General features: G+C 46.7%; 1 protein-coding gene across 16 annotated transcripts in view; it reads left to right on the top strand.

Annotated features, from left to right (window-relative positions):
- The window catches only part of LOC124097591 (ribonuclease H1), a 46,031-nt gene that overhangs the window by 8,507 nt on the left and 11,720 nt on the right, over window positions 1-25,804 (top strand). For 2 of the 16 annotated variants that reach the window (XM_058581885.1, XM_058581888.1), the window contains 2 exons: window positions 453-577; window positions 9,194-10,681. In XM_058581885.1, coding sequence (XP_058437868.1) covers window positions 453-577; window positions 9,194-9,637 — 569 coding nt within the window. In that variant the 3' untranslated portion in view covers window positions 9,638-10,681. The other 14 variants (XM_058581892.1, XM_046452074.2, XM_058581890.1 and 11 more) reach the window with 14 other exon arrangements.

Raw genomic sequence — 25,804 nt, 5'->3', positions numbered from 1 at the left:
CAGTCGCTCTGAGGGGAACTAGGCTTTTCTTTCCCTGGTGGGAGGTATTATAATAGGCTAAAATTAATAACAGGGATGACATTGGTGTGTCACAAGGAAAAGAGGGAGGTTTTGAAGCCCAAGTTCTGTCATGAAGTAGCTGTGGCTCTGCTGTCCTTGCAGTTGGAGTCTAGATGTGTGTAAGTAACTTAGGATCAAGGTGTGCTGGCTGCTTCTTGGAGAATGCCCGAGGGAAACTTCCTGGAGAAGGACGTCCTAAGCTGAGAGCTTCAGGTGAATGCAGTTAGAGGAATGGGGGAGATGGGTGTTTCTGGCATGTGCTGCAGGCCAAAGCACCTGGGGCCAACTGAGGAGGGGAGGAGTCCAGGATGACGGGTCAGAGCACAAGAGGCCCCGGAGGCAGGACAGGCAGGGCGGTGCAGGTGGAGGCCCAGTGAGCATACCTTCCCTAGGGATCACTAACTGGGTCCAAGGCTGGAAGAAGAATGGGTGGAAGACGAGTACGGGGAAGGAGGTGATCAACAAGGAGGACTTCGTGCAGCTGGAGGAGCTCACCCACAGCATGGACATTCAGTGGGTGAGTGCCTATTAGAATGTTCAATCTTGTGACTGTTGTGACCATGTGGTCCCTATTGGCTCGAGAGCAGTGGTTTACTTAAGAGATCGAGTGGTGCAGGTTAACAATTCCCACAAGGGTCATATCATGAGGTGTAATGAGTGCCTTTGATTCTCTCTATCTTTGCAGTGAACAGTGTTGCTAGGTGTAGGAAGTGCAGCAGTAAAAAATATTGCTGGAGGGCTGGAGCTGTGGCTCAGCGGTAGAGCGCTTACCTAGCATGTGTGAGGCCCTGGATCTGATCCTCAGCACCACATAAAAATAAGTAAATAAAAGTATTTTGTCCAACTACAACTAAAAAAATAAGTATTTAAAAAAATATAGCTTGATAAGGCCTTAGGAACATGGTCTTCTTTCCAAAAGGGAAATGTTTTTCTTATAGTTTTTTTTTTGGTTGGGGGTGGTACTATGGATTGAAACCAGGGGCACTTTACCACTGAGTTATAGTCACAGCTTTTTCTTGAACTCGCAATGCTCCCACCTTGCCTCCCCCTGGACATCGTGGGTACTGTTCAAGTGGAACGCGCTCGAGGAGCCCTCAGCGCTCTCCTCTGCAGTGGTGTTCGGCAGAGCTGGGTGGAGGCCCCGTCACACTTCCGCCCCTGGGCCAGGTCCACCACCACTCAAATCAGCCCAGGGCTTGGGCCCACTTCACCACCACCAGGGATGGGGGATCCTGTCTGCTCCCACTCCCAGCCATATCTCTGTGTTCCCACAGACACACCTGCCTGTCCTCTGTGGGGCTGGAAGCCTTTGTGACCCCACAGATGGCATCCTGGGGTCCACACCTGCCTCCCCTTCGTTCTGGCCACTCCACTGCTGTGGTGCTCAGCCTCTCTCTCAGCAGCATCCCAGCATCCCCCCGGGAGCTTCCCAGGCCCTCTGGGTGCCTCCCACCCCTGCCGTCCTCAGGCCTTGCCCTGGACTAAAGGAATGACTTGCCGACTTGCACGTGGGCTCAGGGCTAGTCGTGCAGGCCGCTCTCTCGTGGGGCCTCAGAGGTACAGAGGCTGTGCTAAGTGCCTTTGCTGCCACCAGGGACAGAAGAGGGTCATCCCCTGGTGCAGACAGAACAATTCTGTCCCACTGGGTTGAGCCAGGCAGGGAAGCTGAGCACCAGGGTTCCCAGCCTCAGTCCTGGGCACCACATGGTCAGAACAAACACACCGGGGGCCACGGATGTCCAGGAAACGACACACTGACCTCTCCAGGCAGGGCCCAGGCCTGCGAGTTGAGCTTCATGGGCACACTCAGCTCCTGAAGAGGTCTCACTGAGCTGGGCCGGGTGAGGCCAGCCACACTCAGAGCAGCAGAATCTCGGCTGACTTCAAGACAGGGGAAATAGTACACTGGTGTTTTAAGCCGCTAAGTTTTGAGATGAGTATTTTGTGCAGCAGAAGGGCTCACTGGAGAACGATGACACCTTTGGTCTGAGCCACAGCAGATGCACATCTCTGTGTGAGTCACCTGGTACCACAGAGAAGGCCACAGACAACTCCCGAGGGAGCCCTGCTGCCCGCGCCTCACCTTCAGGCACCACACAGGCAACCCGCGGCCTTGTCAGAGCTGAGGACAGCGTGCACAGTGTCGAAGGAGCGTCCCCCAGCGGGCACGGTGTGCATTGTGAACACTGAGAACATATATTTCCCTTTTCCTTTTCTTTCTGTGCCCCACAAGTTTAAGAAAACCCTGTTAAAATATTAGCTAAATCACTAAGCTAACAAAACACAGACTTCAGTGATCACATGAGACAAAACATACAGAGATCACCAAATTACTTTCCCAAGTCACTGAATGGAAGCAACCCACACTAGCAGCAGCAGCAGCAGCAAGCCTTGGGGGTGAGGAAAATCTGACAGAATATTAAAAATTTCTACTTTTCCATAGAAATTATTGAGCTTGCAAAGAAAGAAGAAAGTATGGCCAGAAATTAATAAAGAAAGAAATTAATTGAAAACATTCCTGAAGAATCCTGGGCATCGAACTTAGTGGACAAAGGCTTTAAACCACTATTTGCAAAATGTTCAAAGAGCTGAATGAAATCATGGGCAAAGGACACCAGAACCAGGAGGACCACATGTCACCAGGTATAAAATGTCACTGGAGAGACAGGAGCAAACAGACATTTTAGAGTCAAAAAGTAAAATGAAAAGCTTCCTGGGAAATTACCACAGCAGATCTGAGCAGAAAGAAGAAAAGACCAGGGCACAGGCATGCCAGTCTGAGGAGCTGAAGGAGAAGGGGAGGGATAAAGTGAGCAGGTCCAGGAGACCCTGTCTCCACTGAGCTGAGGGCAGGTGCATAGTGGGAGCCCCCCAGGGAGAGGAGAAGAGCAGGGGACAGAGTGTCCCAAATTGGAAGAAAGACATGAATCCACATGAACAAGGAGCTCAGCGAGCTCTCCTTAGGAAGAGTTCAGATAAACCCACAGCCACACATCGCAGTCTGACCGCCAAAGGCCAAGGCTGCCTCAGCACCTTCCCTTCCCCGAAGCGTCCATGAGCGCTCTCCACACACCTGTTAATGGCTTTGTAAAATATCAGAGCCATCCTAGTGGACATGAAGTGTACCTAATTTTTTTTATCTGCCTTCCTTTAATGACTAATGATGTTGAGCACTTTTTATGTATTTATTAAGAAAATGTCATAAACAGATGATTGGGGCAAAGCACCTCATCCTCTGATGGGGCCACTGTGAAAACACCCAAGTGGATGTAGGGGGAGTGGGGGGGGACGGTCCCGTTAGCCCCACACCTTCTCTGCACACACAGGAGCTGGGATCCTCTTCTCCTGCGGGCACAGTGGGTGGAGGAAGCTGAGTGGGAGCCCAGGAGGAAATCCCACGGGGGCTCCCGGGGGGTGCTGAGCTCCCAGGGTTTACTGTCAAATCAGAGGGCACTCCAGAAGCAGGTCTGCCTCTCTAGGAAGACAGGAGGAGGCCAGGATATCGCAAAATCAGGATGGGGAACTGGAATCTGAGAAGCAGTTCACACAATAAGGTGAAGAAAATGCAGAAAGTTGATAGAGATTTCAACATTACCAGAATTAGAATCTTCATTTGAGGCAATTAAAAGGGGCGGGGGGAAGCAGCCATAAATGGCACTACAGGAAATTGGCAGGAGGACAAGAAACAGGGAACCCTCTCCTTGAATTAACTGAAGGTGACGAAAAGTGAAGGTTGGGCTCATCTATGGAGAGTGGGGGAGAGACGGAGGCCCGTGGGAAAGTGAGCGGGCAGCTGAGAGAGGCCACAGACCTGTGAGAGGCAGTGGGGGGCTCAGCTGGACTCCAGGCCTCCCTGCCTCCTTGAGCATGTGGCTTTGGGGTTGCTACCCTCCTGGTGACCCTCTGGTCTATGATGGTCACACAGAGGACACTCCTTCTGACCAGCTTTTAATTCCTCCTCAGCCATTGCTCCAGCATTCAGTATTCACAAATGATTTTGGCCGATGTTACCCAAAGGGCACCACCTCTGTGACTCTGCATTTGGAAATCTCACTCCCTGACCTCTCCCTGCCTGGCCCTAGCGCCCTCCCCCAATGCACAGCGAGCTGTCTGCCCCCCATCAAGCCACTCCTCTCCCTCCCCAAGTTCCCCCTGTCCTTCCTGGGGCTGTAATCCAGCCTCAACCATTGCAGTCCACTCCCAACTTCCCTAAACTTTTGGACATTTGCCTGGTGGCTCCTAAACATCCCACCCTTCATCAGCTGCATTTCTGTGCCCATGCAACAAAAGAGAAGAAAAGGCAGAACCTGCTGACCAGACTTGCTTTGAAGTCCTGGTGCAGAGCTGGGTGCCCACTGGCTGCCAGGCCGGCCTGTGGTACAGCTTCCTTCTCCGATCTTCAGTGGATCTGATAGTGACCGTGGCCTGAGGTGTCCTGATGGAGTGATTCACTGAAACCTTCAGTGGTAAAATAGTTGTAAACCCTTCCAAAGAGTACTGGTGTGAAAGTGAGTGGATAGTTGGGGTGTTGTAGGAGCCTACCACCCACATGCCCCTGGGCGATGGAAATGGGGCTCCCCTCTGGTGGGATGGGCTGGCTGAGAAATAAAACCTAGGAGAAACAGCATGGCAAAATAACCACAGAACACAGAAAGTGTTCCAAAGCCGGTGGGGGTGGGGCAGGACGGGCAAGCTGACCAGGCGGGTCCAGCTTCTAACACACAAAGGAGTCCTTCTTTGCTTTATTTATATTGGAGAACATCAAAGGCTTTCCATAGACGGTTCTTCACCAAAATAGGATAAAGGTGGGGCAGGCAGGCTGCTCAGTTCCTAACTGGCTACACCCATCTCCCATGCTACTGTGCTGGACCTTCCTAACGCAGCACAGGGGAAGGTGACATGCATTAGGTGGTCTGTCTCCCTGGGGGAGCCACTGGAACTTCCCGGTGCCACACCTGTCAGATTGCTAAATCCAAGGGCCAATTCTAGACGCACTGCGTGCCCCTGTGGGTACCGAGGCTGGGGCACACCTGCCCTGAAGCCTCCTGCTGGACTCCTGTCTGCTTTTTTCACCTTCTGAGCAGATGCTTCTTCACCCCGTGTCCCTTCTTCCCAGTCACCCGGCCTCTGAAGAGCACCATGTGCCACCCACCCAACTTTTCCAGGTGTCTTCCACATGGCTGTGCGTCCCATCCCTGGGTGCCAACCTGCACCTCGAATCTCCCAAACTGATGTGCTAGCCCGTGTCCACTCCAAGTCCACATTTCCCACCTCTTCCTCATGTCCATGGGTTGCCCAAGTTTAGGTTTTGAGAAGATCCTTCTGTTAACATCATGGATTAAAAGAGGAATAAGAGCAGATTCAAAAAAGTCATTACAAAGCTAAGAGAATCCCATGCAACCAGGAGAAAGAACATGTGGTCGGAGTCATCATTAGTTTTTGAAAAGGTCATATTAGATCTCACTTCACTATAGAGCAAAATAAATCCTAGATACATTTGATAATAAAATAGAAAATAAAACCATCGGGGGCTGGGGTTATAGCTCAGTTGGTAGAGAGTTTGCCTTGCATGTGTGAGGCTCTGGTTTCGAGCCTCAGCAGGAAATAAAAACAAATAAATAAAGGGATATAGATATAGATAGATAGATATGACATTATAAAGAAAATGATCAAAACTCACATTTAGGAGTAGGCTGCATTCAAAAATACAATTTTATATTCATTTAAGAATTATTTTTTCCAGAGAATATTTAATAGCCCAGAAAGATAATATTAAATTAATTGAAACTAAAAGATGCAAACTTGTATGTTGCACTTTTGTATTCAATATTTTAATTTGTTTCTAAAAAAAATACACCAAAATGTATAAATATTTCTAGGTAAGTTGGGTTTTTAAATTTTTTTTCTATTTCTCTGAAGTGTTTTATATTTTTAATCAATGTTCACTTTACAACTGAAAATTCACATTATTTCCTAAGAGGGTAAATGACTTCTTATAGTATAAGGAATGATTACGCCAGGTAAGTATAAATTTTATTGATGAGCGTATCCTCGCATTATCTAGCCAGGCTAATGTACAGGTGATTGCTTCTGTTTTAAAGGAGACTAAGAAAAGTTGAGGCCAACTCCTGTGATGGACACTTAGCGGAGATTCATCAGGATTCAGATGAATGGAGAGCCCTGGATCAGGTGTCTGTTAGCTTTAGGATTTGGGGTACAGTGGCAAAGTCCCCAACAACGATTCTGTGGTCAAGGGTCGTGAACTAAGGAATGCTGTGGGGAAGTGGAAGTTCCCCACCTTTGAGAAACTCAGGTCTCACTCCAAAACCAGTCTGCACTCGGAACACAGGCTGCTACTCATCATGGTGTGGATTCATCCGTAGTAAAGACAGAATAAGATTGTTGCTTAGAATAAGATCATAAGGAAAATTCTACCAATAAGGAGATTGAATGTGGCTTTTCAAGGGCTTAGGTGGAGAGAATACTAACAGGTTTATTTTAGGTTACTCATATCTGAAAGAATGATTCCTCCTTGAAGCTGGGTCTGGGGCTCAGTGGTAGGGTGCTTGCCTAGCATGTTGGGGCACCGGGTTCGATCCTTAGCACCATGTATAAATAAGCAAAATAAAGGTCCATTAACAAATAAAAAAATGTTTAAAAAAGAGAATAATTCCTCCTTAAAGTGAACTCTTCAGAGCCCACTGCCTTTCCCACGTCCTGGGCAATAGGGAGCACGTGGACAGGTAAGGCAATCAGGAGGCTTTGGGATGGCCAGATAATAGCAGGCCAATTGTATGTTCTTCCTGATGGGACCAGCAACAGACAGCCATCGAAAACCAATAACAGGCCCCTTCCCCACCTGCAGAACCTCTGCTGAGTAGCTTAGAGATTCTGCCCACTGTGTCTGATGTCACCTCTTTCCTCCTGAGGAGAACACTGGCTCTGGGTCACTCTCCCAGGTCTAGCCTATTGCCCTGCCACAGATTATGTTCTGATGGATGTTAATGCCTGTTTACAGATCTGATCACCATGGCAACAGGGCCTTGGAAGTGAAAGGACATGATGCCTTTACATCCCAGTCCTCAGTAGTCCAGCATTCCTCCCTTCCACACTTGTCCCATGATGCACCCTGACGACTAACCACCCAGGCTTCTCAGCACCTGTTGACCAGGTCAGTTGGACAAGTTAAAAAGCTTTCCAAGGCCAGGAATTCTGATTTTTCAAAGCACAACTGCAACAGGAACTCTAGAAATAGAATTTAGGTAACTTGAAACTGCCAAGTACAGCATATTACCTAAAGTATGGTGTGGCCACTGTCACTTAAATGTGCTCCGGGTGGATGTATGTGTGTGTGTACATATATATGTATTTATATATTTTACTTTTATATATACTCACATATAGATAGATAGATAGATAGATACTTTATCGTGGACTTCAGGATAACTTTAGATCAAGATCTTTGATCAAGAAAAGACCGGGCAATATGCACACATAATAGAATTCTCTAAAATTATTTATTTAAAAACAGCTACAACAAAAAGAAATCTGTGGTTGGTTTGTTTATTTAATGGAAACTCAAATTCCAGGAGCATGAAAAACTTTAAGCCAAAACAAAAATCAATAAATTTAAAAAATGAAAGCAAACAAAAATTTTGGAAGTACAGACTTGGCTTCCCGAGGTGCTGCCCTGACCTAACTCACATCCTGTGACTCACTCCCCAATTACTGTGTCGGTCTTTCTGGTCCAAATTGCTGGGAGGAAGGGAAATGCCGAACAGACTTCCGAAGCAATTAAAGAAGAGAGTGAACAGAATCTTGTAAAAGACGTGCTTTAAGAAAGATGTGGTGTTCCTCATCTCTCTGTTCCTGTTTCACATCTGTGATCCCTTCTTGGAAAGAAGGTACATTTTTTTTCTCTAGTGGATAAAAAGATCTAAGCTACAATAACTGACCACGTGGAGGACGCCTGGTTGTCTTCCTGAGGCACTGAAGGCCGCAGTGGTCCCTGTGGAGATTGCTCGGCATTAACCCCTCTGGAGCCGGAGAGAACAGCTGGCTGCTCTCCTGGGCAGGAGACTCAGCCAGTGCACCCAGCATCCTTTCCTGAGGCCCCTCCCAGCTGGCCTCCAGGGAAGGCAGTCTGGAGACTGTGGAATGCAGCACGGCACCCACATCCATCAAAATACTTTTTGTGAAATAAGATAGGAAATTCTGAAGTGAAAGTTCAGATAAATTTTTCTCACTGATCTCCAATTTTAAATAGCCTCCTTATAATCCCTCAATTGATAGATTCCAGATATTACCACATGGGTTTTCCTCCAGATCTTCTTTCGTTGTATCATAGGTATGCCTTGTTTTAAAAGATCCTGAGAGGACCTCAGAAAATGCCGGAAACACTGACAGCAAGGAACCATCTTTTTTAGATAAAATATTTTCACATAGCTCTTTAAATAGAAATTATGAGTTTGCTCAACTTTTTTTTTTATTAGTTGCTCATGACAATACGATGATCTTGACATATCATACATTTGATTCAAATGGGGTATGAATTCTCATTTTTCCACATGTACAGATTGCAGGATCACATTGGTTATACAGCCACGTATATACATTCAGCAAATTTTGGAAGTTCAAGAGTTCCCTTAGATGCTGCTGTTTAACAAGGTACCTCCTGCCCGGCTCATGGCAAACCTTAATTCTTTAAACTAGATCTCCTCCGTGCCTGTAGCTGGTGCTTGGACATCTTAAAGTGACATTTTCAACATAACACATTTGGTATTTTTTTCAAAGCAGCTCTTCTATTACTAGAAAACTTAACTATCCTCTTCTAAACAGGATTTCAAATATTCAGTTCTTTCTGGCCGATTTCCTTACACAGCACCCCACAGATCCAGGGAAGAGAGAGACATGATCAGGGACCAGCGACTCCTGTGCTCAAGTCCTGCAGGGTCAGGTGGACTCGAGACAGAGCCTGTTTGGTCATGACCATGGCTGGCCGTGATCAAGGATCTGATCTCCTTTTTTACTTCTTAGCAGGTATAAGTGCAACAAATCATAAATCAGGTTGAGTTTACTAAAAAGCCCTGAAGACACATACTTGCACTCTTTGGACAGTGTGGTTTCCTTGCAGACCCGGGAATTCCAAACTGTTGGTAAGGCTTTCCATGAGCGATTTTTAAGGAGGAACCACACAGGATTCTGCCTTTGGATTTGGAGCCAGGCAGCCCCAGCCCTGCAGGCCACCCCCGTCAACAGAAGCGTCTGGGGCCTGGCCATGTGCATCTCCCAGCACCTGTCCCCATCCAGCAGAGCTGAGCAGCTACCAGGAAGGCCGGCCGTGGGGGGGCCTGGCACACAGCAGACTTGCCTCCCGAAGGTGCAGAAGGTGGTCCCAGAAGACCAAAGCCCTGAGCTCCTCCCCCCCAGTACAGGGTGCTCAGCATCCCGGCCCTGCCCGCCCACCCGCCTGCAGGAGCACAGCTCTGTCTCCCCTCTCTGGCGGGTTTCTTTCCCCTGTTACCACCCTAAATCACCGCGTGGCACAGCTTGTTCAGGGCCCCTGGCTTGTAGGTAGGTACTTTATAAATTAGAAGACTGTTGTCTGTCCAGAGAAGCATGTCCAAAAAGATACTCCAGGGAGATCAGACTGTTTATTAACTGTCGGCTCCTATGATGTTCATCGCTCCATGACTCCAGACCTAAAAAATATGCATTTTTAATAGACCATTTCCTACTAATGAACATGTCCATCTTAGAGGAAACGCTCTGTACTTTAAAATGATATGTGGTGAATCTTATGAATCCCTCAAAGAAACCGTGGTCCCTGTCCTCTGGATCATAATAGAGTTTGGGCATCAGCAGAATGATAGCTGACACTGTGGACTGACATGATGCACCAGGCTCTCTCCCAGGGGCCTTATTTCTACTCGTTGATTTAATCGGCCCTTATCAGAAGGTGGAGAGCGCTGTACAGTTGAGGTCTGCAGTTTAGGAAAGGGAAGGACAGAAAGCTTCTTGCCCAAGTTCACATGGCTAGTTCTAAGTGGCAAAGCCCTGAATGAAATCCGTATCCACAGCTCGATCATATTAACAACCTCTTAACATATCAGTTTCTTAGGAGTACAAGCATTCCAATTTAGATTTCACTAAAATATTGGATTGTGTGTTGCAACAGGGGAAAGACCATGGTGTTTGTAATTATAACTATAACGAAATAACACATATCTTGTGTTAGACACTTTATAACTGTTTGTACATGGTAACTAATTGATTCTCCTCAATAACCGTATGAGGTAGGTTCTATTGAAGAACAGGTAGGTTCTTCTCTGTGCCTTTTGTCCAATGAAGACATGAGTGAGGCTCAGAGAAATTAAGTAACTTGCACAAAGCTTCACAGCTGATAAGTGATGGGTGTGGAACTTGAGTCAGACGACCTGGTTGTTTTGACCACTTTATTTTCAGTGTTTCTTGAAAACAAAAAGGGTCTACTTCCTCAGTTTAAGTTAGGGTTTTTTGTTTCAGATCCTGTGCTTTAATTCCATTAGCATTTTTGTTAATCTAATGCATGTCTTTATTTGTACATCCGTTAAGCAATCAATAAATATCTAAGTGAATGACATCTGTGATGTGAGATTGTCATTTATGTCAAGGAATGTCACTGGAGAGCTAGTGGGTCTTTTGTTCAATGAGCCATTTCCTGTCAGCAGCGCCCCTCCTCACTGCATCTGGGTTTTGTACCCCCCTGGGAAGGAAGGGTCCTGGAAGCCCTCTGCTCTTGGGAGTCTGACTCAAGCACACATTCAGAACACAAGTAGCGCCCCCTGCAGGAGCAAGATGGGCAGGAAGGACCCCCTCCTCCCTGGGCTGTTTGCTTTCTTGATAAATACCTCTTCACTTCCTTTTGAAAGATGACTTTAAAAACAGAAATTTGGAAATGTCACAAGATTCATTAGATAAGCTCTCTTCCTAACAAATCACTTTAGACTCCAGGCAGCAGGAAAGCTTTAGTGAGACCAGCTTTCAAGACTGGAGACTTCAAGATGGTTTAGATAAGGCCTGAGCGAGCAGCCAAATGTCATGAACCGGAATTCCAAAGCCCTGAGTAATGATAATATTATTTAGCTCTGAGATGATTCCTTGCAGGCAGTAACCATGAATCACTGCGATCCTGCTGTGTGAGACGCAAATTTCAAGATTATCAGTTTATAGAGGCGAATGCTGAAGTCAGAGGCAAAGGGCACTTTCAGGGTCACAGCTGGGTTGGCCCACGCCAGAGTTTTGCATGTAGTTTTTCTGACTCTGTCCCTATCATATTCCACAAGACATCACCTTATTTTTGTGCCAAGTTTTTTTTAATGTAACCATCTGAATACACAAAGTCAGTCAAATGCTGCTTTGCAAATTCTCAGGCTGTTTATAGAAGACAGTGTGGACAGGAGTTAGAAGACAGGCGGATTCCTTAAACATGAACTGTTTACCCTCAGGGCTGGAGTCCCTTAGGGAAGAACAGAGAAGGGAGAGCTCAGGGGGAAAGCCCCGGGGTGCTGCCACCTGCCCAGGAGAAGGGATCCAGCAAGGAGAGGGCAAGAGAGTGGCTGGAGGAGGAGGGCACCTTAGCAATTGCCTTTGGGCCCGTGGGTAAGACGAATGGAGCTTGACCATGTGATTAGTCAATGTGGTGGCCTCAAGAAGGTCACTGTGCAGGCATGTGCTTAGTCCAGTGACCCTAAAAAGAGGTGTTCTTTTTAAAAAATAAGCATTTACTTAGCTTATGGGTTTACAGGTCCACACAGTAGGTGGGGTGGGGCTGGCAGTCCCCTGGCTGCCTGGCTTGCTCGTCTGCGGACTCCCAGCTGGGCATCAGGGTGGGCAGCTACGTGCAAACAGCGGTCCAGGCAGCTGTGAGGACACAGCCTGGAGTCCCCATCTCAGCCTTCATCCTAGCTGCTGGCCCTCCTCCCCTCTGCAGTCACAGTTACTTTTGCAAAGCACCAATCTGATCATTTTCTCTGACTTAAGAATTCCAGTGCCTTTCTGTCTCTTTGAGGGTATTTTGTGAAGCCTTAACCCATCCTCTGACCTTGGGCTCCACAGCACTCAGCCACATCCCTGCCTGCAGCGTTTCAGAGGGAGCTGGACATTGCTGTTGCTTGTGCAGTTAGCAAGGGTCTCCCTTGATCGGCTCTACGCTCCGTGAGGACAAGAACTCAGCACTACTTTGCTTCACAGTTGTGTCCCCAGCACTGAGGCCCCAGCACACAGCAGGTGCTCCTAAAACATCTGTTTAGGTGAGAAAATGCAACCCCAGCTCGTGATTCTTATTTTATCTGAGAACTATACATTTTTTTTTTAGGCTCTTGGGGGAAACGGCTCTTTGTAGGACTACTAAGTGTGTTCTGTTACTGGCTATCATGCTGTATATTATAATGCTTCTGGCACAGTAAAAGTATCACAGAGGACGACAGAAGCTCTCAGTCCTTCCTTCCTTCCAGGTACAAGATAAACTGTTGGAAAGCTCGAGGAGAGGCATGAGGACGCTCAGTGTCTACCTGACCACAGATGATGTGCTCAACAGGCTGACCTCCACAGACAGCTGCAGCGACCAGGAAGCGAGGGCAGGGGTGCCTCTGGGAAGCCTCCCGGGGAGCGGCTCTCGCCAGCAAACACACCTTCCATTTAGGAGAAGGGAAATGTGAAGCTTGTCGGCAGCACACCTGTTAACACATTGCATCAGGCTAATGTAGCCCTTTCTTCATGAAGCCTCCCGAATGCTCACAGTGTCCTATTAGGAGGGTGACAGCAAAACCAAGTAATAAGAACATGCAGATGGCTGTCTAGAGCTGCTTCTCTGCTTCTGTCATTGTGACAAAATTCCTGAGATAACCGACTTAGAAGGAGAAAAGGTTTATTTTAGCTCCTGGTTGTTTGGCCCTGCTGCTTTGGGCTGGTGGCAGCATAGTATGAAAGGGCAGGAGCACTCAGTGGAGGAAGCCTGCTCACCTCATGGTGGCCAGGAAGCCGAGAGAGAGGACGAGGAGGGGCCAGGGCCCCAACATTCCCGTCCAGGGCACGCTCCCCCCACCCCACAGTGGCCTCACCTCCTACCGCAAGCCCCACCTCTGCCACGTTCCATCACTTCCCAGTAGCACCCTGGACTGGGGAATGAGCCTCTTCACCATGTGGGCCTTTGAGGAACATTCCAGATACAAACTGTAGCAAGCAATGAGTACTCGTGAGGCCTGTTCCCTAGCAGACGAACACGTACGATGTGCATGTGCTCCCACCCCTCTGCTTAGGAGGGCAGAGCACCCAACTGCAGAATGCGGAAGAAGCAGAGTCAAAACACCAAATGGTCTTTCAGAGTTAAACAGACGCTTAAAATACCAAGTTTGTTTAGTCTTCTCAGTTAATCCATCATCCATCTAATTCGAATTCACTGTTTCTGTTAATAAACATCATGTCCAGTGGGGGCTGGGGCCAAGAGAAAAGGCCTTCAGGTACAGGAGGACAGACGTCTTCAGAGAATGTTCCAAGAGAAACCCCACACTCCAGGCTCTGCAGACCGAGGTATTTTGCAGTGAATATGCTACAAAAGAATTTGTTAAAGTAATCGCCTTTACTAGTCGGTGGTTTCCACAGCAGCTGCACAGCAACTCACGTGCATAATCGGGCTCTAATGAAGGGGACAGCCAACTGTGCCAGAGGATACTCTATCCCAATCTTCTCCGCATGTGGGTGAAGCCAGCTATTGTCTACAACCGTGTTCTGTGAACTCTCTAATATGCATGTCACATTATTCTGTCCTGTCCCCAGACTGGCCACTATTACCTCCGTTATATGCGTCTGGGGTGGGTGAGAGTTGAAGTAACTTGACCAGGCTCACACCATAAGTTCAAGTTTGGATTCCACATCTGTGCAACTCATCCACATTTAATTCCTCCAGTACTTCATGCTGATTAAAAAAAAAAAAAAAGCTCCTCTGCAAAGTTGTTTCTGATCATTTTAGTCTAAATTCCACATTTCTCAGGCTATAATGGAAGCAGATCTTATTTTACAAAGCAGGATCCAAGCCCTACAGGACTGGAGGTCTCCTTAGGCCTCTCATCATCCTGAGGAGTCGCCCAGGCAACAGCCTATGGAAGCTGAGTCCCCACACCTGGCTGTGTCTGTCCCTGAATAGAGGCTCCAGCCAACTGAGGCCCAGGAGCCAGAGCGCCTCGGGGCTCTGTGTCCTGCCTGGGGCCCACCTCAGCCCAGGAGAGGCCGTTTTTTTGGAATTGCTCTGCTAAGACAGGGCACTTTCTGGCAAGGTTTCCCAGGTCGCCCTTGCCTGAGTCACATGGGACCTGGAGGCATGCTGGCTGCAGGGGAGTAAAGGCCCCCACCTGCATATTTGCACCCTCAAGGGCAGGGAGTGCTGTGTGGAAGCCTCCCATGCCAGCAGGCATGTCAGCAGGGATGCCAGAAGGGATGCCAGGCCAGTGGGAGTGAGCCCTGAGGGAAGGGGGCGGGGCAGAGCCCTGGGCATCCAAGGCCACTGTGAACAAACCCACCATATTTAAGGAAGCCAAACTGTGGATCCTGATATTCCATAGAGTTCTATTATGTTCTCAATGTTTTATAATGAGAAACAACAAAATTTACTTCAGACCTCACTTTATGTACCTGCATTGCTTCCAAGGGACCATTAACGTTAAAATTAAATTGATTAAGGATTTGGTGGAAACATTTTATATGGAATCATGCTAAATGGAAAAAATCCTAATACAGAAAATTAGAGTGTAAGGGTAAAAGAAATTGAAGTTAAAGCGTAAAAGTTAAAGGGTAAAAGACCAGGTGTTGTAAAGTTTCTAAGCTGCAAGGTCTGAGTTAAAATGTAAAGGATTAGGTATTGTTAGGTTTCTATGTTACCTGCAAAACCTGAAATTTCTGCAGCTGTTAAGACAATGCTTAGAACCGCCCAGTAAACATTTCCCCTGGCTGTTTGGTTGTTTAATAACTGAAGGGCTCTGTGTAACTGGTCACGTAGTCCTTTAGGCCCTAAAACCAATCAGTTTGAATGTGTACCCCGTTTAGGAATGACCTATCACTCCAGCCTGACCTGTTCCCACCAATGAATGAACTAATCATGTTTAGGAGTTGTTGTTCAGTTTTCCCGCGCCTCATGATGATTTGTTCTGATGTATACAAAGCCCTCCGCCCTCCCCAAAAAGTGTACTTAAGCAGTGCTCAGCCCCTGCTTGGGGCTCTGGGCTGCTTTCCCTTCTTGAGTGGGCACGGAGCCCCAGCATGCTGGTTCAATAAATCCCCTTCTGCCAATTGCATGAGTGGTCACTTGGTGGTCTCTTTCTCCGACGCTTCGCCTGACCCTTACAACAGGATGCTCTGAGACAAAGACACCCTGAGGATAATGAATCTGGTGTTTTTCCTGTTGTTGATGCCTTTAAGTTTGTTAAAAAATAAACACAGTGTGATACAAAATATAAAATTTGATTTGCAATTTTATCATATTTTTAGAAATTACCAGAACTGCTTGTTTCGATTAAGTGCTCATGATTGATTTGTTTGGAAGCTTTATTACTATGTCTTCAGTTGGTTAGAAAACAGTAGGAGAAACGAGGATTTAGGAAGATGAAATCCAAGACTGTGAACCATGAGTTAGTGGCTTCTTCAAAATGCACATCTATTTTAACTGCCAGATGAGCAAGCCTTGGTTTTCTTGAGTTGGGCAGTAAAGCTGTTCTGGAGAGGAAACCATTCCTTCTGGTGAATCATTCCTTTAATGTGCTCTCCCCGCCTTGGCCCACCATCTTGGAAAAAATCAGGACCTCAGCCTTGGTGGAACTGGCTCCCGGTCCCAGCCCTCGTGGTAGTCTCTGGCCTGTGTTCATTTTTCTGAGCTCTGAGAGTACGCCATTGAAGGTTTCAGGTAACTGAACTCAGGCTTGTGGCACCAGAGGTCCTGCGTCATGAAGCAAACATGCAAACAGAACGTGAGGTGGAGGTCAGGGCCTTCAGATGCTTGTGACAGGCACTCCCCACCCGTCTCCAAAGCTCTGACCAAACAGACGGACGGACGCTGGGCTTTTCCACATCAGCTGTCTTTGAGTGATTTTCAGAACTCTGAGCTATTGCTAAATGTCTATGGAAAGAAATTAAGCAGAGAAAACTTGGACAGACTTTCAAGAAAAGTTTCCTAATTGTGAAAAGTTTTAAAATGTGCAATGTATGTCCTCTTGGGGGAGGACAGATGCCAGGCTTGGGGGCTTTAAAAATAGGGCCGGGACAACTCTGAGAAAGGAGGGGTGGGGGCGAGGAAGCCAGCGGCGTGACAGTGGCCTTCCCCTGCTCACACGGAGCCCTGTGTGTCTCCCTGTTGGTGGGAAGGCAGGTTCTAGGGCAGAGACTCAACTATGGAGAAGGCCGGGCTTCAGTGAGGTCACCTGCGGAGTCAGGCGGGCACGGAGGCCAGCGCTGACCGGGTGTGGGCCTCACTTTTGAACTCCACCGTGGAGACACCTGGTAGCCCCAGTGCATTTCCCAGCAGCCCTTACTGAGCTTCGCCCTCCATCTCACTCAGTTTGAGTTTGTGCTTCTCATAACATAAAACATGTTCCTGAGCTCCTGCCGGCTGCCCGGCCTCCTGCTGCTCGGTGTGCACATCTGAAGCCTGACTCGCTGGGCAGAGACACCCAGAGCAGCTCTCCAGCTGGAGGCACGTGGCAGAGGACAGTGGGCAGATGGGAACTGCCACCACCAAGCAGTCAGCAGAGGCGGCTTTCCTGGGTACAAATGGCCTCCTTTGCCGAGGAGGCTTCCTTGTTCTCACCAGGTGCTTAGTGAGGGGAGGCGCGAGGGTTCCCCAGGGGCCTTCTGGGAGGTGGTGGAACCTGTAGAGGGTGGGACCAGGTGGGAGGAGCTTAGGTCACTAGCTGTGTGCCCTTGAAGGGGATTCTAGGACCCCAGCTCCTTCCTGGCTCTGTTTTTGCTTTCTGGTCACCGTGAGTTGATCAGGCCTCCTCTGCCATGTGCTCTTGCCATGATGAGCTGCGCTGCCATGGACCCAAAGCCAAAGGATCAAGTGACTGTGAACTGAAACCAGGAGCCAAAAGAAACCTTTTTCTTGATAAGTTTATTTTCTCAGATGTTTGTCACAGAGACGGAAAGCTAACACAACCTGCATGAATACATGCACCTAGGTTAGGAAATTAAAGGTCACGTTAAAGCACAGATGTCCAGTATTCTGTTGGTAATTTCCAAACGTACTGGTTCCTTCCGTGGGCAGCACCAGCTGCATCAAAGCCCAAGTATATGTTCAAGTCCAGTTAGTTTCCTGAGGTGCTGCAACAGCACCAGCCCACAGGATGAGGACAAAATGCTCTGAGTGATTGGTCCCTTCGGAGAGGAAGGGGTCTGTTTCTCAGGGTCAGCTGTTTCGAGAGGCTGAGTCACATGCATATATAGACATAAGCTTGGTGACAGGATGTAATCACGTGGTGGCCGTGGCTCTGTGGGGTCTTCCTCAGCTTGGCTCCGATTCCGATTTTAACGTGCCCACAGATGAAGGCAGGCTTCTCCGAGGTGAGACTGACACCTGCTCTAGGGACACTGAGGTAGGTTTGTCACAGTCCCTGTACAACTCAGCTCGACACTCCTCTAAACTCTCTGGCCTCTTTTCTGCAGTAGAAGCATTGCCCAGTGGGAAGACAGACGAGGTGACTCTTGCATGCTGTCCTGCGGGCTCCTGGACATGTGGGCTCTTGTCTGTGACACAGTTTGTTGAGTCTTCTTCTTTCATGCCGTATCTTATTTTGTGAGCTGCTTCCCAGATTGTGGAACAAAAGCTCTGGGGGACCTGCCAACGGGGCTGGGCAGTGAAATGTGGAGTTTGCTTCTCAATCCTCAAGTGCTCTTCTTCCTCTCAACCATCAGATGGGCTTCAGTTGAGGAAAGCCAACTTGGGTACTTCCACGTTCCTATCTTCACTGAATCCCATTCCAGATTGTTCTTCTCACCTTCAAATGTTGCTTCTTTGGTTTCCTGGTAGCTTCACTCTTTCTTGACTTGCTGAAGATTCCTTTTATGGGATCTCCTAATCTGTTTGCTTTAAAATGTACGGCTCCCTACGGGCCATGCTTCTTCCTGGTCACATCATACAAAAAAATTGGAAGTTGCTCATTAAATACATTTTAGGAACCCAAAATTATGGGTTAAGTTACGATATTATAGCCAGATACAGTTTGCACACCTGTAATCCCAGCAGCTGAGGAGGCTGAGGCAGGAGGATCATGAATTCAAAGCCAGCCTCAGCAAAGGTAAGGCGCTAAGCAACTCAGTAAGACCCTGTCTCTAAATTAAAAGAGGGGATGTGGCTCAGTGGTTGAATGCCCCTGAATTCAATCCCTGATCCCCCCCCACAAAAAAAGATAATGTCATGTCTTCAAAGTGCAAGGTCCTCCTAATTGCAGAATATTTGCCATGTGGCTGGTAAGAAAGCAATTCTACTTCCACCTTGGCAGTGGCCACAGAGCATCAAAGCCATTCCCTTGCTACAGAATGAAAGCCCCTGTCACACTTTCAGACCAGAACACACCACAGTGACTCCAGTTCCTTCTTCAGTTTTAAATGTAACTCCATCTTGCAATGAAAATTCATAAAATCTTCTTCCAAAAATACCCACCCAGGATCAAGTCATTCGGTTCATTTCCACCAGTGGAATTCTGCTAGCTTCCTGCAGCATTGGCATTTGCTCTGCAGAAGATAGAGGGTGTTGTTTAATCAAGAAGCCTCCATGGCAGAGCGTGTCACCATACACACACTGAGCGCAGTAATCGCTTGACTTCAGCCTGCTTATAAGGGATCAATAGACCTGCCCAATGGAGACCCAAGAAACAATTCTCTCTCATTCCTTATTTTCTAGTTAAAAGTTACACTGTGAACACAAAGGATTTCTCTGAGCTCAATACAAGATCCCAAGGGAAATTGTTGACATTGGAAACACTTTTTTTTTCTTTTTTAACCACACCATACACCATTTTACACAATCTTTTCATTATTCAACTTGCAACATATCAAAAATATTACATTTCCGTTTAATTCCAAACCAATCATTTTGCTCTTCAGGGACACCAGACATGTGAAAGGTTTAGCTGGGTTTTATTTATGCAATCATTTATTTGGTTAAAAAAAATGAGAAGGAACTTCTGAGTTCTCCTTTCACAGCTGTGATTAGAGAAAACCAAAACTCTGAAGCAATGAAATTTATAGAACTGTAAATCACATTCCATTTTCAGAGCCTGAAAACCTTGGAGATGAAGGAGCTTGATAGAGATGATCATTCTGGTTCACGCGGGTGCACCTTGGTCTGCTTACACTCTCATGGAGCTGCTGTGGGGCCCTGTGGGTCCTCGGGTGACTGCATGCACACATGTCACTTTGGGAGAGCAAAGGCTAAAGACAGGAAGTTACTGATGTGAGACCCGGAGGGGGCCAAAAAATACAGTCTCATTGCTTTAGAAATCTTTGGCTTCTGAAAAACAACCCCCCCCAAAAAAAAAAAAAAAAGTAAAAAGCAGCCCCTGAATGGCTCTGTGCTCCAGTGGGATTTTGTTTTAGAACTGCTTATGTTACTAAGATTTATGGGAGTTGCTTCCCATGAAAAAACAGCATCTCCTTCAGCTCTCAGTGTGGACTTAATGGAAATAGCGTGCGTTATGGAATAAGCCCTCTCTGAAGCTCTGCCTAAGGCAGTTTCAAAGCAGTGTCCACACAGTGTCTGGAAAATTACTAGCAGACAAAAGTCCAAAAAGGAGCAAATCTGGTTTCTCACTCTTCTTTCAGAAACTTCCCATGCAACCTTCTCACTGGGATTTTAATTCCAGCCGAGCTGGAGAACAGCACAACGTGAGTTTTAGAAAGCTGTCCTTCGTGTTATTTATAACCCACATGTCTGTTCAGTTATGTGTTCAACAGCTGCCTTCCACCTGACCATCTAAGGAACTGCGAAAAAGCCAGTCTTTTTACAGATAAAGAAGCACGTACCTGCAGTCATACCTAAGGCAAGACCCAAGGGGCTGGCGCTCTCCCACAGTGCATAGCCCTGACCAGTTGGCATGAGCTTAGTCGCGTTCCCAGCACATCCGAGGAGGGACATCAAGCCTCCAGGTCCCTCAGGATGGCATGGCCTACATCACGCCACACCTCATATAACCCAGAGTGCTCCCTGAGCTTTGGTTCATTATCCTTAGGGACAAAATACTTGCTGAGGATTATTATTAATCCAAACTAACTTCTGTTAATCTAGTCTCATCTGTTGAACAAGGTTTCTAGAATTTTGGACTTGTCACCATCTCCCTAACAAATGCCCCAGGGCTGCCAGCCACCTCTGCCTTTCCAGGACTAGAAGTGCACCAGCTTGCTCACCTGGCCATCACACAGGCTAGGCATGCGGTGGGAGGCACAGACATACTAACTTTTCATCCTAGAATAAATACCAATAACTAGTTCAACTAGGTATATATTTACTTTATATATTCTAGTGATCTGTATTTTGTTATTTATGTAACAGCATAGGACATGTTTAAGATTAAATAAATCCTCACAGTTATTTAATACAAAGCTTACATAATCAAAACTTAGAGATATATTTGCCTCTCCTTTTCTTTAACTTTATGAGACATGATCACTATGCCATGCAGAGGGCAATTCCACATAAACTTGCTATGTCAATATTCTGTGTGACGAATTATTGGTCTCCAGTTTATTTACAAAACCAGAAGTTTGTTTTGGATATTACTTTTTGGATTTCATCTTACTCTCTATTTTACAAAACAAAAGAAGTAGGGCTTTTTTTTTTTTTTTGCCTCAGAAGCCCTCTCTCTTCCTCTTCTGACTCTCTGTTCCAGCACAAGATGACCTTCATTTATTTTGTTTTATTGAGTAGAGTCAAGAACACTTTTTCTCAACTAAAAGTAATGACCACCACCAAGTGCTTTCTCTGTGTTAGTGCCTGTGATGTGCTAGGAATCCAGATGACCACCCAGGGAAGCAGAGAGTTCCCTGACCTAGATGAAGGAAATACATTCCCAACTTAGAACTCCTTTTTAGGTCTAAATTATTGAGGAAAATGGAAAGGAAGACGTAGTTAAATAGTAACATAGCTTAGTATCCCAAACTCACTTTACCACGATCATTTCATCTATTAACATACTTGGGGGAAATAGTTGCCTAATCCTGTACTTTCAGAGCATGAACCATAGGAAAAGGGTACATATTTAGGTGAAAAATTCACTTTAATTGAAAGTTCTGCTGAAAGTGCGCGTGAGGTCTAAAATGATTGTTTGTCCACGGGTTGTGTGCTGGTGTTCCACACCCACATGGAAACTATGAACGTCACTTGATTCGGAAAAGGTGTCTTTGCAGATGTAATTAAGTTAAGGATCCTGACACGAAGAAATCATCCTGGATCATCCAGGTAGGCCCCAACCCAAGGACAAGTGTTCTTAGAAGAGAAAAGCAGGAGCGCACCGAGGAGCCACGGAGTCAGAAGAGGTTCTCCCGGGCCCCGGGGGAGCTGTGCGCCTGGCGGACCTTGACCTGGACTTCTGCGGCCAGACCTGTGAGAGTGAAGGTCCTGTTGTTAGCTGCCCACTTGAATGGCTGGCGGAGCCACAGAGCGCGTCACCAGGGGGACCTCAGAGTCCCTGAGGCAAGCGGCTCCTGGGCACAGCGGCCTGGTGGTGGGCAGACAGGCGCGGTGTGAGCGCAGGAAGGCTGCCCCCGTGCCCCTGCCCCTGCGCGAGGGGACACATCAGCCAGACTGAAGTCAGGTCGTTCACTGTAGCATCGTGTCCACAGCAAGACCCGAGCGAGAAAGTGCAGGTTTGCCTTCTCTCATGCTCTAGAGAGCAAAAGAAAAAAGCGACCTCGGGATGACAAAAGGGAGACCCCTGGGACAGAGCCAGGCGTGGGGGAGGGAGGAGGGCAGGGGAAGGGGAGAGGCGGGTTGAAAGGATCCATCCCGTGGGTGCCTGCAGGAATGTGCATGCCTCATCCTTAAGCCCCGACACCAACTTTAATTCTGTCTCTATCAGGCTCGTTGTGCATTTTTACTGAAAAATAAACATAATTACACCAAAGCTTATCATGTGAACTCTCCAGAACTACATTTTCCTTCATTGATTACCTATGTAGCCACCTTGTATAAATACACTTGAAAATATTAATTTAAAAAAGATGTCTTGGCCATGCACCAGGGGACCTGCTCTCTGTGGAAATCAAGACTCCCTGCCCTATGCCTGTTGCTTCCTTTGCCCCACCTGCAAGCTGCTAGGTCACATCCTAGGCACTGATCTGCATCTCCTAGCCCCTACAGAGAAGTTTCTCCAGGAACACTGGGTGACTGTGCATATTCTGAAATTTAAATAAATTCTGTGTCCTGCAGTTCCTCTTGTTGTCCCAGTGAGATGGAGACCCCATCCGTTCTCACAGGTGATTTCCTTTTGGGTTGTCTGTTGTTGAGGCGATTTTGTCCAAGTGGTTGCCAGGAATAAGACAATGGATTGACACCTACTAGAGAGATTTGGGGACATAGAAGAGTGGGACATACACAATAAGCGACAGTTTTCCTCTCTTTTATCTTTTCCCTCATGTGCCAGATTCACAATCGTCTTCCCATCCTCAAGATTCAAACCAGTGGAGCATTTCTTAATCTAGAGAAGCCACATAGCCATTTCTCATTTGTCTCCCCACTGACTATAGCAGTGTCATTGATTTAGTCAGCTTTGTGTTGCTGTCCCCAAAAAACCCAGCAAGAAAAACTTAAAGGAAGATGATTTGGAGTACACAGAGAGGGAGCCCTACCCACCAGGGACAAAATACAAACCCCAAAGCCATTCCCCAGTGACCTACCTCCTCTAGGCACGCACTACCTGCCTCTGGTTACTACCCCATTAACTCATATCGGTGGATTGATCCACCGATTAGGTTAAAGTTTTTGTGTTCAAATCATTTCATCTCTAAACTTTCTTGCACCTGTCTCACATGTGAGCTTTCTGGAGACACCTCATATCTAAACCATAACATTTTGACCCTGCCCCACAAAAGCTCATACCATCTCACAATGCAAAATACATTTACTCTATTTTTAAGAGTCTACATAGTCTTAACAACAAAGGTCCAGTCAAGTCCAAAATCTCCTCCAAGAATCAAGACAAGCTCTTAAATATCTCCCCTGTAAAGATACAAAGCCAGTTACATATATTGAATATTTAAAGGCACAAATTTTTAAACACTTCCATTACAAAAGGGAGAAATAGGGGCTCCAAGGAAGCGTTTTGACCAAAGTAAGACTGAAATACAGCAGGGCAAACAGGTCCTGTAGCTCCACATCCAGCATCTGGGGCACATGAAATCATGATGTGCTCTCCAAGGGCTTGTGTAGTTGGGTGCCTGTGGCCTTGCTGTTTGCAGCCCACATGGCCTCTCTCTGGGCTTGTCTCTGCTCAATCCCTGCAGCTTTCCAAGGCAGATATTCCATGGTACCAACATCTCTTAATCTCAAGGGTCTTCATAATAGCTTCAACTTCCTTCTCACATCTTCATGCATCACCCTCTCAGGGACTGCCTGCAGGGATTCTGACCTACTGTACTTTGCCTGGTCTCTCAGGCCTTCCTGTGAAATCTTGGTACGAGTCTTATGAACCCATAACTTTAGCATCTTATATTTAGCATCTTATCTTATACTAGAACCACATGGTTGATGCCAAGGTCTACCACCATATTGAGCAGTAGCCAAGGTCCAGGGACCCTGGCTACTGCAGCCTCTAAATGCCTGAGTGACTGAGTACAGTGAAAAACTTCCTAGGACCCCTGTGCAAGAAGAGTACCTGTTAAGGGACATAGTCTTATCAATTCCCAAGATGCCCTCACAGTATCTTTCCTACTGTTGCTGAGTAAAGTACCTAGCATCTCTACAGTGGCTGTAATCTCTTTAACAATTATACTTCCCTTAGCACCAGTTTTACTTACATTTTTCTGACCAAATTGCAAGTTTTTCAAGTCTCTGCTTTGTTTTCTGCTCCTGATTTTCATACTAAATTTGGCTAAAAGCTGCCAACGATATGCATGCCACCTCCTGAATGCTGTGGTGCCTTAAAATTTCTTGCACCAGATTAATTAGTTCATCACCTTTAAATTCAGTCTCACAGAAAGTCTCAGGATACTGGCAAAATACACACAGCTTCTTAGCCAGAACATAACACAAATGGCTTCTTGTTCAATTTCCAATACAGTCCTTCTCTGAAACCTCATGATCCCAGTCTTTACTGTCTGCAGTCCTATTGTCATTCTGATCTTCTGAGATTCCACCAGAATCACTCATTAAGCTCTGCACTTGAATCTCTAAACTTTTCAAAATTGTGCCCCCTGCAAACCAGCTCCAAAGGTTTCTGGACCACATGGTCAGGTTAATCACAGCAACAACTTCATTCCTGGTAACAATTTTGTTCTAGCTAACTTTGCATTGCCATGACCAAAAGACTCAACAAGACCAACTTGAAGGAGAAAAAGTTCATTTTGACTCATGGTTCCAGAGGTCTTAGTTCATAGCTGACTCCACTGATCTGGGCCTGAAGTGAGACAGGACGCCATGGCAACAGGGCATGGCAGAGGAAAGCAGCTCAGAACATAGCAACCAGGAAGCAGAGAGGGACCTGCACTCACCAGAGACAAACTGTAAACCCCAAAGGTGCCCCTAGTGAGCGACTTTCTCTAGGCACGTACCACCTGCCTTATCTTACATACAGCCCAGTTAATCCATATCAGTGGATTAATCCACTGATTCAGTTAAAGCTCTCCTAATCTAATCGTTTCAGTTGAGCACTCTTGCATTAGCTCCCACCTGAGCTTTTGGGGGCAGGGGCACTTCATTATCTAAACTATAACAACCACTATCTGTATAAATTCTGCTTTTGTTTAGGAGATTTTTTAAAAAGAACATGCATGAAAGTTTTAATACATGGTAGTTTCTAAAACCTTCTGATAAACCTGAATAACTCCGTATAACACAGTCCCTGGTTCCTGATCAGGCAAATAGAGCCAAAGAAGGTTTTGAGCACCAAGGAAACAAGAGAAAGGGGGCGGAGCTGCTGGGAAGGAGGCCGCCCTGATGGGGAAGATGAATTGGCAAGAATTCTAGCACGTTATGATGGCCACTCACTCAAGAGACCTGAGGGAGACTAACTTTATACACACTCTCAGCTGCACATGACAGTCCTAAATATGTCGAAGTTTCTTTAATAAGTTCTCTGGATGGATTCACTTTATATAGAAAAGTTCAGGAAAGAAGGAATCTCAACTTCTCCAGCCAGGATTCCTCAAAGTGAATAAAAAGTCATAAATAAACGTGAATGCAGGTGGAACATTAGAGCCCTGTACTCAGGCTAGCAAGGGTTACAACAAAGCATGCACTTTTTTTTCTGGGTATGATGTGGAGTCACTAGGCACATATTAAGAATGGTAGTGCTCAGGGCACGGCCTTGAATCCTGTGATTTATTCCTTTTATAGATCTATTTTTTCAGGAGTTTTCCTGTGTGCAATCAGCATACTTGCCACTTTTCAAATATATTAAGACAGTGTCCTTGTCTGATTTCAGCAGTCTGTCCCACACAATTTGTAGTAATTATTATTTTCCATTATAAAGCTATTGATTACTTTTCCACATCAGCCTCTAACTGAACTAGA

This window comes from Marmota monax, unplaced genomic scaffold (genome assembly GCF_021218885.2).
Source record: "Marmota monax isolate L192 unplaced genomic scaffold, Marmota_monax_Labrador192_F-V1.1 WCK01_AAM20220418_F8-fsc00578, whole genome shotgun sequence".
In the NCBI taxonomy this organism is placed as follows: domain Eukaryota; kingdom Metazoa; phylum Chordata; class Mammalia; order Rodentia; family Sciuridae; genus Marmota; species Marmota monax.
This window is presented reverse-complemented; position numbering and strand designations above follow the sequence as displayed.